General features: G+C 40.2%; 1 protein-coding gene across 2 annotated transcripts in view; it reads right to left on the bottom strand.

Moving 5' to 3' along the window:
• Positions 1-12,983, bottom strand: part of ctnna1 (catenin (cadherin-associated protein), alpha 1) — a 91,734-nt gene extending 78,751 nt beyond the window's left edge. The window contains exons 1-5 of one of the 2 annotated variants that reach the window (XM_028588861.1): positions 12,629-12,983; positions 10,750-10,882; positions 10,436-10,631; positions 2,700-2,866; positions 1,753-1,872 (exon numbers count right to left, since the gene is read on the bottom strand). In XM_028588861.1, the coding sequence (XP_028444662.1) occupies positions 1,753-1,872; positions 2,700-2,866; positions 10,436-10,631; positions 10,750-10,869 (603 nt within the window). In that variant the 5' untranslated portion in view covers positions 10,870-10,882; positions 12,629-12,983. The remainder of the gene's footprint in view (positions 1-1,752; positions 1,873-2,699; positions 2,867-10,435; positions 10,632-10,749; positions 10,883-12,628) is intronic. The other variant, XM_028588862.1, reaches the window with a different exon arrangement.
• Between the last annotated feature and the right edge of the window lie 787 nt (positions 12,984-13,770).

The following is a 13,770-nucleotide window of genomic DNA, read 5'->3' as shown; positions in this document are numbered from 1 at the left end:
CGCACCCGCTGCGCCGATTCTCCGACCAATCTCCCGCTCCATTGTCCCCTCACTCGCGAACACAACCCCAAGATACTTGAACTCCTTCACTTTCAAACAAGGTTCCTATTATCATGTTGTTGATGGTTTTTACAAATTTGCACACCAATAGAGAAATGCCATGTTATAAACTTTATAATATAGGCTCATGATGTTGGTGGCAGTATTGTGTAAAACTAGTAGTTAAACATTTAAGTACTACCAATCACTGTGGTTGTCATTCCCTAGACCAGAAACACGTACACATCCATGCATGATGTATACCACAGGCCATGAAGGATAGCTTAAAAACATCACTAAAATATTAGCCTGAACTGTCACTGTACTGGGGTCAGGGTCTAGTGCACGCAGAATACACGGTATGTAGATTGATTCATGCGGAACCAAATTAAATTTTTAGACGTATAGATAGTTATCATTTCCTGAGGTAAGCACAACAAGCTGATGGGCGTGCGAGTCAGTCACACTATGAAATCGCAAATGAAACGCCGGAGCTGGAAGCCCCACCTGCATTGGATTTTTTTCCACTGTACCAAACTCCCACTGAGCTGTGACTCTTAAACTGGAGTGGCATGTGTGTACAGTTACAAGCCTATAAATATAAACTACACCGCAGGTGTGTGCATTTTCTGGATCTGCACCAAGAACCATATGAAGCTGTTTCATCTGGAAAATGCAGCATAAAACACTTTATTTTTGACTACCACTTAACACCATAGTGGAGAAAAACAATATGCCATTTCTCATCACAATGAAATGGGTTTTGTCACATTTAGAGTCAAGCCTTTATGCTCCTCTTTTCTTGCACTCCCGGTCCACTTCACTGCAATTGGTAATAAGAAGATTGTTCATGCTTAGTGCATCTAATCGCCCAGCTAAAGTATGGGGCACTCTTCTTGTTTACTCCCTCTAATTGTTTTAATTACTATTTGCTATGTGGGTTGGAGAGCATATTTTGTAATGATATACAAGACCACCAACACCCATTCAGGTACCCGATAACCTCCCAACCCAATTAACCCCTTGCCAATCCAATGGCCCACCGATGGGCCCAGCCAACTTTTTGTCTGCGGTCGTAATGATCTAAGGAATCTATAGGTACCAACTATTTCATGCTAGCTTGGCGGGAAGGTGGCTGAATAATGCTCCAAAGTGAGTCTACATTTTGGTGAGGGAAAACTAGCATGGCCATTTACAATCTTACCTCAAGACAACTAAATGAAAATGGGTTCTATGGGTACCAACACATCTCCCCTTTACAGACATGCCCACTTTATGCCAATCCAATGCAGTTTTTCTCATGCAGTGTTATTTCCGCCTATTCTAACGGGTGTATTTGAATATTTCTGCACACTGTGGTCTTGGAGTTGCTTACATGTGTATGACTGGAAGAATGATACTCTTGTGAATTCAATGAGAGCAATTGTTTTCATGTGTGACGATGTAGTATAGCCATTTCAATTCAGTGAGATCTTTGATTTGATGACTATAAATACTTGTCACAGTGTTGAGCTGCATGTCAAATTGATCCTCAGGTTCCCAGCTTTCAAAGGCTGCATACCATTTCTATGTGCAATCTGTTGACCTGCTATCACCCCCTAGACATCCCTGTCCCCTCTAGAAAAAGGGGGCAGAATGCTAAGGGGTTAAATCCACCAGACTTCTCTGCTCCCACGATCAGACTGTCACTTGTGTTTGCCAACTGTACATTACCTGCTGTCTCTTGGCAGCCATCATGTTCAACTTGTCCACCTCTGGTTTCAAGGCCTTATACTGGATCCCAAGGTCCTGCTCTGTTCCTGCATTGCGCACTTTCACAAGATTTTCCTCCACCTGAGCCGAGAAGGTAGAAAAAGTTAAATACTTACAAATACAGTTATTTACTGCCAGTTAGCAAATTTAAACAAACTGAATAATCAATTTGAACAATATTAACATGTAATTCATGAAATATAACTGCACTATTTTATAATGTCCATGTGTAAGCTAGGGCTAAAACATCAAGATCAAGCTGATCAATCAAGCTGTGATTTTAATTTGTGATTATATCTTTCTTGTCATCTTAAGTTTCAAGAGGTGAAAAGTTTTAGTTTTTTTTGGGATACATTTACAAGGGTTTTTTTTCCCACAGAAACTGAAAAAGTTTAGTTTATGAATTAATTTCTTAAAAATTAGATACTGACAAAGAAAGGAAACATTTATTTAAACCGTTACCACCCCCTTCTTCTAGCTAAAACAAGCACAGACATTTGGGTTAATTGCTGTGACATGGTGACACAAAAGAGCTATTCAAAAGACCTGGCCCATTTGGTTAAATTATGTCTACAGCTTACAAATCAGAGTAGACCAAGAAATGCATTACCACAGATCTTTGTGGACATTATTAGAGAACTCATCAATTTGCACTACTGGGTGAACTGGATTGGTCCAACCCACGTGAATGCTTTAATCAAATACATACCATAATGCAGTCATCCATAGTATCAGGTTGGTAGTATGCAGTACTGATATATATATATATATATATCAGTTGGTAATACTGTTGTTCATAGAACAGACAAAGTATGGGTTTTTTCTTATTGAGGGGAATGATTTTATTCTGAAATTATGATTAAGTCTGTTTGTAATGTATAACATACAGAAGGATGTAACTATCTCACCAGTTTAAGCTGCAGTAGAAGTTTGTAGACATCAGACATGTCTGCCAGCACCAGCAGATGTGTGACTGCCGACAGGAGGGCTCTGGCAGCTCGAACCATATTGCCCCTCTTCACAGATGAGCAGGGGTCTTCTGCAAATTCTCCAGAAGCCTGCCGCATTGACTCTCCTGAGAATGACAAAACAAAACATCTGCTTTAAATCCGAGGTTTAAACTGAAACTTCAAAATGAAAACTGGTTCAGAAACAGACTTTTGAACCAGCAAAAAACATCAATAGCTTTGAACCACTTGGAATTAGCTTTCATAGTGCTGAAAGGAATACTTAATCCCTGGTTGTCTGCGACCAGGAAGCAGTTTTCCCAACTACTGTCAAGCGGTTAACATTATAAACACCAAGGCATATGATTCACCATCAGGTTGTAATATGAGACACAAAAACAGTACATCAATGTATCGCAAAATTAAATGAATTAAATTAAATAAGACATAATCCTTCATGTATAAAACTTTTTTATTAGTAGTTAGGTATTATTAGCCTGTAGTAGTAGTAGTCTACAGAAGGTGACAGCAGCAGTCAGAACAGTTACAGTCCGTTCAAGTTAATTGCAACAGAAGTCTACATCTGGAGAAAGGCAACCGTCTGATGCAGTTCTCCTGCCTGCTTAGGGTCAGCATGTGTCACACAGAGCAACAAAGAAACACACAGACCTCTTCAATGTCCAGTAATTATTTCTGCTTGCACACAGACGCTCTCTCTCTCTCTCTCTCTCTCTCTCTCTCTCTCTCTCTCTCTCTCTCTCTCTCTCTCTCTCTCTCTCTCTCTCTCTCTCTCTCTCTCTCTCTCTCTCTCTCTCTATATATATATATATATATATATATATATATATATATATATATATATATATATATATATATATATATATATATATATATATATATATATATATATATAAATAAAAGGAGGTCAAAGCCACGACAAAGGGCTCACTGTCTGGTTTGTCCAGCACTACGCTTTGTCCTACATTGGATGGACCTGCACAGTTGACTGGGCACACAAATAGACTTTGTAAGCTCACATTATGAACAAGACAGTAAATCCGTGAAATAGTTTACTTCAGTGGAGGCACAGCCAAATTCAAACTCTAAAAAATGCCTTATAACAGCTACTTCTGTGTTTGAGATCCAAAGCCAAAAAAAGAGACAAGTACATATCTTGTCCAATTTCATATGATGTGGTACAGCTCTATAGAGACTGAGGCAATGACACGACAAGCAGTAACATACAGTAAGTGATTCTCTTACAGCGATGAGGTGTGCTCTGAAAAAAAATAAATAAATAAATAAAAAAAGACTGAAAACTAGTTTAGCAGCAGATCATTCTCATCAGTTGTTGTCTTGCTAAATACTTTTTCTATGACAATCATGTATATAGAGCAGCTTTACTCTTTTGGCAACACTGCTTACAAAGACATGCTATGATAGAGGGTGTACTTTTGCTCTTTTATTGACTGTGTGCTGGGATTGACTCCAGCCTCCACGAAACTAAACATGGTAAACGGTTTAGACAATTGTGGATGCTTTCAAAGAGAATAGGTTATAGTTTAGGGATGTAACAAAGTGTTGCCACATGGTATTATTTCATAAAACAAAGAGGCAACACTGAGAAATGAATTACAATATCTACTAAATCTTATAAACTGACTATATGAATAGTGACGAGTAAGAGCCGAGTGCTTTTTCCATTCAACGTCAAAGTGGCAGTCTGCTCTATCACTCCAAGATAACGAGGATGCTGTATTTAGATACAACGTTAAGTGACTTCTTGGCTTTGACCTCTGGAATGTTTTCTGTGTGCTCTGACCACAAGCAGTCAAACAATGAGTCCCCCAACTGATGTTTGCTGTAAGAACAAAAGGCGACTGTATGCGTGACAGACAGATTTAATTCCAAATGTATCCCAAACTCCAGTTTCTCTTATTTCCCTCTAGACCACCTCATTTCTGCATCCGTGTCTTCACATTCATTGAGTCATGCAACTCAGAATAACTACATATTTTCACTCAAGTAGAAGCATTTTCAATTTGAGCAGACATCATTTGCAGCGTCGACAGCATATCTGCTTCAGTTTGTCTATGTTTAAATCTAGCCGCTGACTTGCATTCATGCCACCTCTAAAAAAGAACTGAAAGTCAGCATTTGCTTTGGAAATTGGAGTTTGTCAAATGGACGAGTGGTATAAATCTTCTCAAAACAACTATCAGAAGAAAAAGAAATGATCAAACTTTTTTTTTTTTTTAATAACGATCTATTGAATAATAAATGTTGCAGCCTGTAGTGATATGGATTTTCATTTCAGCATTTCAATAAATGCTCGTTAATATAATATGTGATAGTGGACATATTAATGCAATGAATAAAAGTTCTTACAGGTAAAGAAGTATCGTTGTAAACCTCTTTTTTTTAATTATTACTAGCACTACATTGCATAAAGATTAAGATAAAGGTTATTGGTAAGAAAGCCTTCAATTATAATCAAGATGTATCGTTTATCAAATATGTGCCCCTTCAATTTACTGTGAATCAACAAGCTAGTTAATGTCTTACATGCAACTTCACGGACCAGCACAAGTGTAGGCTAATGTTGCAACGTTACAGGCTTGACTGGACTGTAGGCTTGTGCCGATTGGTGATGAAATCATAATATCGACGATTGAAAAAAATATTGGCGATTGATTTTTCCTACGTCTATATTAAAGTGATTTTAAGTAACTTACTATCAGAACTAAGATGTTAAAATAATATCTAGGATCTGCGCCCTACTGTTCATTTAGAGAGGTTTCTGGTGGAGTGGCAAGTCCACCCGCTGAGCCAAGTTAATCAGCACGAGTAAACTTTAAATCTTTATGGTAATTACAAACCCGCTTGCCATCTCTTTTCAATGGATCTGACGTCTGACGGGCTATGCTTCTTTAGGACAGTCAATCGGCCTCCCTGGCTTCCCGGCTGCTGCTAGGGGACGGCCAACAGGAGCTAGATCAGGTCAGCACCGACTACTGAGACCTAGGTTACAGCAGCTTATGTTAACGATAGAGTTTTCCTGGTGCGGAGCCTCGCTTCCAACACGGCAAATAAACTACAGTTATTACATGTACAATTATCACTATAGGAGGCAGAGGAATAGCTAAAACATTTGACACGCTAATTAACAGGGATGCCGGAGAGTGAGAGAAGACATCGCTAACTGCTAAACTAAAGTAGCTAACGGAGCTAATAGCGTGTACACAACTGTGGGATTAGTGAGAAAGTTACTGAAAGCAGGAGAGAGCTGCGAGTGCTTGAGTGAACTAGTGTAGGTTTAAATGTTAGCGGCTATTTGGCCACTGTAATGAAGAATATGACAAAATCAACTGTGTCAAGCTACCGAAAGATGCTATCAATTTACTGCTCCACGTCAGCCAGGCATGAGGCAGGACAGCCAAGACCGTGCAGCTAGTTTCATTGATTAGGGGAAGCCGCTGCACATATGTTAAGTCCAATTACATGTCTAATGCTGCCAGCCTGTCAGACTGGCGATCAGATCACATATCAGCGATGTCGAGTACCCACAACTGGATGATTTGAAAATATCAACGATTGACCAGGCCTACTATTCGGCTTGGTAAATCAAACATCAATAACAAGCTATCAGCAGGAGCAAAAGTAGAGTGACAGACAAAAGACACAAAGGTATTTTAATTAAGTGATGTGAAAATAATAAAGAACCTCACATTGAGAAACTAAGAACAGGTGTCGTTTGATTTTTGTGTGTTGAGAAATTACTTCAGTGACTGAGTGATTATAGTAATTGCCAATAAAAATTTGGTAAGCAACGTCTTAAAAAGAGAAAAAAGTTGCACTACCAAACCTGTAGAACAGGGACCTCACAGATTCTGATCCTTTTACTCCGACAGAGAGCAGAAAAGCAGTTTGTGCAAATGATCGACAACACGGACCTCAAACACAGTCCACACCTAAGGCTGTTATTCCCCCCTGTGAACAAAATCAATAAGGCCATTTTCAGGGGACAGATAGTGATCAGTGCTCCTTTAATAAACTCTCATCTATCTAACGCTCACCTGTGGCCTACCAAGTGCATGATGAAATGATTAAAATGTATATCACACAATAAGCCCACCGCACAGCAGGAGAACAAAGACACAGACAGGGAGGGAAGGGCAACACAGAGAGAACAAGGACAAAAGCAGACCGAACGGGCTGCGTATAGAGAAAGTCTTTAAAAAGGGGTAAGAAATGTCTTGATGGTTTTAGTGATGCGTATGGTAAATAAAATAGAATTTAAAATATTCTGAGAATATGTCAACTGGAGAAAAACATCCACTAAATTTCAAATTGTGAAAAAAAAAAAATTTGTCCACTAGCCACTTCGACATGCTTTTTCATGTATGCAAAGTCATTCTTAATGATCATGTCAGAATTCTTTTTTCTCCCATTTTAAAAACAGCTGGTAAGCCACAGCTGGGTGGAAAATACTTTCTGAATCAAGGGGGGGGGGGGGTGTTACTTTACTCAATAGCCGTATTATCAGTCTAGGCACGCTCCACTGAGCAGCATGGCATAGCTGACAGCCAGGCGGATGCACCAGCTAACAACAGTCAGTGAATTCCAGTCCAGTGACAGCTTGCCACAACTACAGTAACATTCCTGGGCACTGAGCACTGCACAGGCTATGACATGTCATCTACTTCCCAACTACTCAGAGCAGAGCTCGAGCAGGGGACATCTAACTCGCTGGGCATCTGGGGAGAAAAAAACATAGTGACACAAATATCGCTTCACAAGGTGATAACAGCCCCCCTCAAGTCATAACCCCCTGGTCTCAATGGTCTGCTAGTGTGTCAAAAGACAGTCCGATATCTGGAGCAGAGAAGAATAAATGAGACTTGCGAGTGTTGTGGTTATGAATCAGTTATTGCAAGCCAAATGGTAATTTAATTGGGTAATTAGCTGGTGATTTGATAGTAGATTCAGGTCTCGAGATGCAAAAGTTGTTCATTCTGTCACACAATCACAACTGGTACTCCACTAAGCAACCCAACAGATAACCCTATACACAAAACGCCAGACAAATCCCCACCACCATTATGCTGATGGATTTTGTCATCAGAATAGATCACTTCAGCTGCAGAGGCTACAAACTAATATGTCGTACATGCTGACACAAAGATCCACAAAGGACTCATTTTTGTCACGGGTTTGAATGGGATAACAAAAGTAAATCAAGCTGACTATACAATATGTTCCAACATAGATGTAAATCACTATTCAACTTTTTGATGTTGTACATTACATCAGAAAAAAAACTCAAAACGAAAACATTACCTAATTTTTGTATTTTCCAAATCATATTGTGGACTTAAGACGATAATACTGAATTATTGCCCAGCCCTAACAGGGCTCCAGACTAACTTTTTGCCTTGGTTGCACTGGTGCGCCTAACTTTTTTATTTAGGTGCACTAGCACAAAATTTAGGTGCACCCGAATTTTTCCTTGCGTCGCTGTTAACGCTGAATGGCAATACACAATATAGCTGTGTATTTTTTTTTTTTACAAAGTGGGCTAAATGTTCAGTTTTAAGTCAAAGCCACTTTTCACAAGTTCTTTTATTGGAACAGATTGTGATTAAAATAAAAAGCAAAGACAGGGTTCCTTTACCAGTTTGAAAATATACAGCTGCAATGTAAATGAAAGTAATCTGAAATAAATAGCCTAGGATATATAAAACAATATATATATATTTATTAGATAGCTCAGTTGGCATATAGAGGTTCGACTCTATATCGTTTCTGGCCATGGGTCACATCTCTCGCCCAGATCCAGCAGGCTCCGTCTTACACGCTATTACTCAAACTGAAGTTAGTTGCATTTAATAACTAACTAAAGTTTTTCGCCGTGCCGGCCGCAATAACAGACTTACCAGCGGAAACACTGGTACCAATACAGGTTTCCAGGTGAGCCGGCCGGTGTGTGAGTGAATGGGGGCGGGGCTGCGCGGAGGAGAGATCCAAACACAGGCACAGTTTTACAGAAGGAATGGGTCATGTAACGCAACATTAAACCATATCGATATAAACGACATCGCTTCATTCGTGGAGAGGCAGCGAATGCGAGGACGTTAGGCGCACCGGTGCGACCTAGGAAAAATCTTAGTCACACCCTTACAAATTTTGGTCGCACTCTAGAGCCCTGCCTAACATGTGGAATCTCTGTCTATCTTTGTCACAATTGTGATTTTGTTCCATATACTAAATAAAATATATTCTTTCTATCCATCTATCTATCCATCTATCTATCCATCCATCCATCCATCCATCTATAGCACATTCGCTGACACAAAGACTTTAGACACACAGTTGTAGATTTTAAATTACGTTAAATAAAATACTTTGACTTCTTGCTTCTCATCATCCCTCCTGTCCTTCTACTCTGCCCTCACATCTCTTGCCACACTTTACTACATGTCGTTATGTCTAATAAGGGAATACATGAAGTTAAGTGCTTGATTAAGCAACCTACAAGAATGAAATCAAATAACTCCTGCTAGGCAAGTCACATAAAGGAGACAAAATACCCGCCTCCCCTCCCCCTTTACATTTTATCCAACTAAACTCAGCTTCATCGTGACCGTCATCAGCCTCTCTTTTCCATACTAACCAGTTTACCAAAGTCATCTGAAATTTGACTAACAAGCTAAGTGTTCAGTGTAGAGCTCCAAAGATTTATCAAATAATAGATTAGTATATGGTATATCCAGCAATCATGTAACGTTGGTAGCAGCAAAAAGTGAACCATAGTCAGAGCCGGTGAACCATAGTCAATGAGCCCGCTATGGACGTAGCAGGCCCGCTGCTGTACAGAGGCTCGTACAACAGCATGCTGCACGTGATGTCTTTTGTGCAACAGCATCCACGCATGCGGGTCAGTTCAGTTTCACAGTTCATTAATACTGCACGTGTCGCATGTCGAAACTGCACCAAAACCGCATCATTGGTTACCCAGAAGTACACCCGCAAAGTGTGAAGTAGATCGGATGAATGGTTCTGGAGATATTTGAAAGACAACAGACAGCTCGTGGAAAACTGGAGCTCGCGAGATCAGGACGGTCTCACGAGGCTACCGGAAGTCCCACATCTTCCGCTTTATTTTTGTTGGCATTCTAAACTCCGGTCAATTCAGGAAACATCCTCCGAGCTACGACCGACAATCAAGTAAAATTCTCATCACACACACTCGACAGCCATTTTAATTCCAGAGCAACGTGCACATGTTCCACCAAAACAAGTTCCTTCCCGAGGCTAATTTGCAGAGCACCGCACCTGCGCCCGGGTGTGCCGCCCAAGATGATTGTGATTGGTTTAAAGAAATTAAAATAAACCAGAGCACATTTTTCTCTCATCCCGGAATGTTGTGTGGGCTAGCCAGACCTTCCTCTGCATCGCTTTGGCGATAGGTCTGGCAATGCAAGACTACGATGCTGTTGAATGCATATAGGGGAAACATTTTACCCCATAGCAAAAGGAAATCTATCAGGCTCAAAGCATACTCTTATTTCAAGGTCTTCCACTGGGGCAGATGATATGTACATAGCTTATGATTTATTTATCATCCTTCCCATCTTAAGAAGCACTCTGTACAAGCTGGAAAGCGCACACTTTTGCAATATGCATTTTCAATATACCTTGCTTGCGGACATCTTCCACAGCAGCAGTAAGCTCATCCTTCAGGAACTGACTTTCCTTTGCAATCTTTTCTCCTTTCTCCAGGAAGTTCTGGGTGGCATTCTCTACAGATGCCGCCAAAACATGAGCCTTCTTAGAGCGTCCTTTCTTCTTGTTAGATGGGCCTTTGTTGCTGGAGTTTACCAAAGTGGTGACCTATGGCAGGGATACAAAATGGTTCAACAACAGAAGCTACATCAGGATATGTCGTGTGTGTGTGTGTGTGTGTGTATATATACATATACACACTAAATAAAAACTGGGTTCACATTACCTGGGTTACCAGGGGCTCCAGCAGCCTCTCCACAGCCAGAGTACGGATCTCTAGACTCTTTGGGTCCCATTTGAAGTTGATGTTAGCTGTGTTGATGTTAGCTGTGTTGATGTTTGTCATGGTCTCTGGAATTCTGGGGATAAAAAAATTGGCAAAGTCAGAAAAAAAAAAGTTGGAACAGAGGACCAGGGCTGAGTCACATTCATTCTACAAATGCAAAGATGAAACACAATTTAGACTGCATCAAACATGAACATATTTGTCTTCCAAAACTCTGAATATCTATATTGCTCTATGTTATAGAGGGCAGGCTTTTGGTTTGCCAAGAAAAAAAAGAAGACGTTTGCTTACTTTGATCTAAATGAAGCTTCCTTATGATTTTCAGACTAGTCTCTAAAAGTTTGTACAATAGTCAAAACATTAAGGTCCTTCTTTGAGCCGGCAATGCTCCATCCCTCGCAGAGCGACTGCCAAAGGCAGAACACAGTAACACTGTGGCCCAATTTCGATTCCTTTTCAGGCAGCAACTGCAACTGCATTGATTAGCTATCTAACATGGAGGGGCAGGGATAATCATCAAGCCCTGAGGGCTGAGGGGCCTCAACTGAAAAGTTGGTCAGCTGTATTCTGAGAAGAAGGTCGTCAATATCCACTAACCTACATTGTCAACAAAAGAGGCTAAAATATTGAAAACACCAGGAGAACATTTGAATGATGACTTCTTAATGTTAATATCGAACTGCTTATTGGGTGGGTGTGCTTCGATATTGCGTAAAAATCCTGACTAATGTTTGAATTTGTCTGGGGTATAGGCTACTTGTTATGATCTATGGCACCTTTTAACTTTTAATCAAAAAGACAGCCAGTATGGATGGATGCAGATTGTCTGGCACAGTTGTAACACAAATATTAAAGCACTTCCCTACTACTACTACACAGAGGCTTAAATCTAAATTATTTATCAGCCACTGCAAGGTTTCTCATCCACTTTAATTTAAAAAAGGTCACACAAACCACCCAAAAATACTTTCCCTGGATTTATCTAACCATGCGGATAATGTTGGTGTCATTTGCTGATGTGTGGACAATGTCCATTGAAACTGCTTCTGACTAAGAAATTGTTACATTTATAACTAATAATTCCGAGTAACTGGTTCACCTCCTCTGTATGGGTGTGGCACAAGAAGTCTCAGAAAGGGATATCTCAGAATCTGGTCATATGAAACCAAAACTATCTGCAAGGCTAGATACCACTCGGGGTAGTGGCATGTGATTTGGGTGTAATTACCCTTTAAACTCTCAGCAAATTAACGTTAAATCATTGGCCTAAGAAACAACAACAAGATGGCGTATTGTAGGATAGTTGGAATGCCCTTTCCAAAAAAGAAACGTCCTTAATACAACAACAACACGTTTAAAGTTAAACTCAATAATGTAGAAGCAACAGGGTGGGTCGAACACCTAACGTAACGTTAGCTAAGCGGTAATGCTCACGTTAAGTAGATAGCTTTAAGCACAGCACCTGCACCTGTTGTAATGTTAGCTAACTTTACCTACATTACCTTTGGTTTTACCCAGCTACAGTAACGTTAATTGACACTATAACAAGTAAACGATGCGAGTATGCAGGCTTTAGACCCGATGTTGATTACAATTAACCGATTTTCTTATTAATAGGTCCTCGTTAACACTTGAGCGTATTGCGTATTGCCAAACACGGCACATTGTTAATGCTAGCTAATGCTACGCGACAACAAACACTAACGCTAGCTCCATTAGCTTACATTAAAACTACGAAAAACTTTAACTGTCGTGTTAATGCGCTGTACAATTAACTATTCTACGTAACAGAGTTTGTAAGGTAACGTTGTGAACTTACCGAAAGAAATTCACTATCAAAAACTGGAGTTTAAAAGTTCAAAATGGAGGAACGGGAATTACGGAATTCCTTGCCTCAAAAGTTTGACTCCCTTTTCCTCCCGGCAGTGACTCAGTTTAGTTGTGCTCCTAACCTTACAGGGTACTTCTTCTTGAAAAAATATCGAAAGAGGAATACAAGAGCGGCTTGAAACGATCTCCAGCGGTTAGTTACCTGAAAAGTTTCGGTTAGGATTGTTTCGATGTTGCACACTATTGCCCAACAATAGATGAGGCGTAGGGGGGCTGGGGCGGTGACCGAGTTCCTGAACTTCCTGGCAGCGGGGCAGGGCAACCACAGGCCACAGCAAGCCCGCAAAACAAGGAGGTGTTTTGGGCGTGGCACTAACCGTATGTGTCCATATATGGATTAATTATTGCTTCCATAAATCTAGCTACTGTATGACCAGGCCAAGCTGTGGGATACAGGTTGTAACGTTACCTAAGTTTGACGAAGGAACTTACCCAGGAATGACTAACCTTGGAGTGAGATAGTCATGTGGGACATTGAAGTTAATATTGTGGCAGATACATATCTGATATCTTGGAATAAGTTCATGTAAATATAGCCTAAAAGGTTTTTTTTTTATACATAAAAGTTTTATTTCGAAATATGTTGTCCTGCACTTCCTGCAGTGAGTAGCCCAGCTGTTAAAATCCAGATAGCAGCAATTCACATGATCTCCAGTCATTAAAGGTGCAGTAGGTACGCCTTACAAAACTAACTTTCTGTCATATTTGCTGAAACTGACCCTATGTTCGAGTAGAACTAGATGAAGCAGGTAATTAAAAAAAATCACTGCTCATGCACACGCGTTCATTCTCCCTTGTGGGGGGAGGGGCTTAGGACACCATATTAGGCTTTAGCGGAAAGGGGGGAGGGACTGAGAAGTTGTCGATGTTCAAATTGTTTGGTTGGATCCTGGATCTTTGCAATCCTACCTACAGCACCTTTAAGTTAGGCTACTACAGAGGAAACTGGTGTTTGATCCAGAACTCATTTAGGTAATCTTAACAAGGCAACATACAAAGTACCAGAAATCATTTCATGGTTAGGGATTTTAATTATTTTCTGTTGCAGAATTGAGCCTTTGTCACTTCTCT

Source organism: Perca flavescens, chromosome 10 (assembly GCF_004354835.1).
Source record: "Perca flavescens isolate YP-PL-M2 chromosome 10, PFLA_1.0, whole genome shotgun sequence".
NCBI classification, from domain to species: domain Eukaryota; kingdom Metazoa; phylum Chordata; class Actinopteri; order Perciformes; family Percidae; genus Perca; species Perca flavescens.
This window is presented reverse-complemented; position numbering and strand designations above follow the sequence as displayed.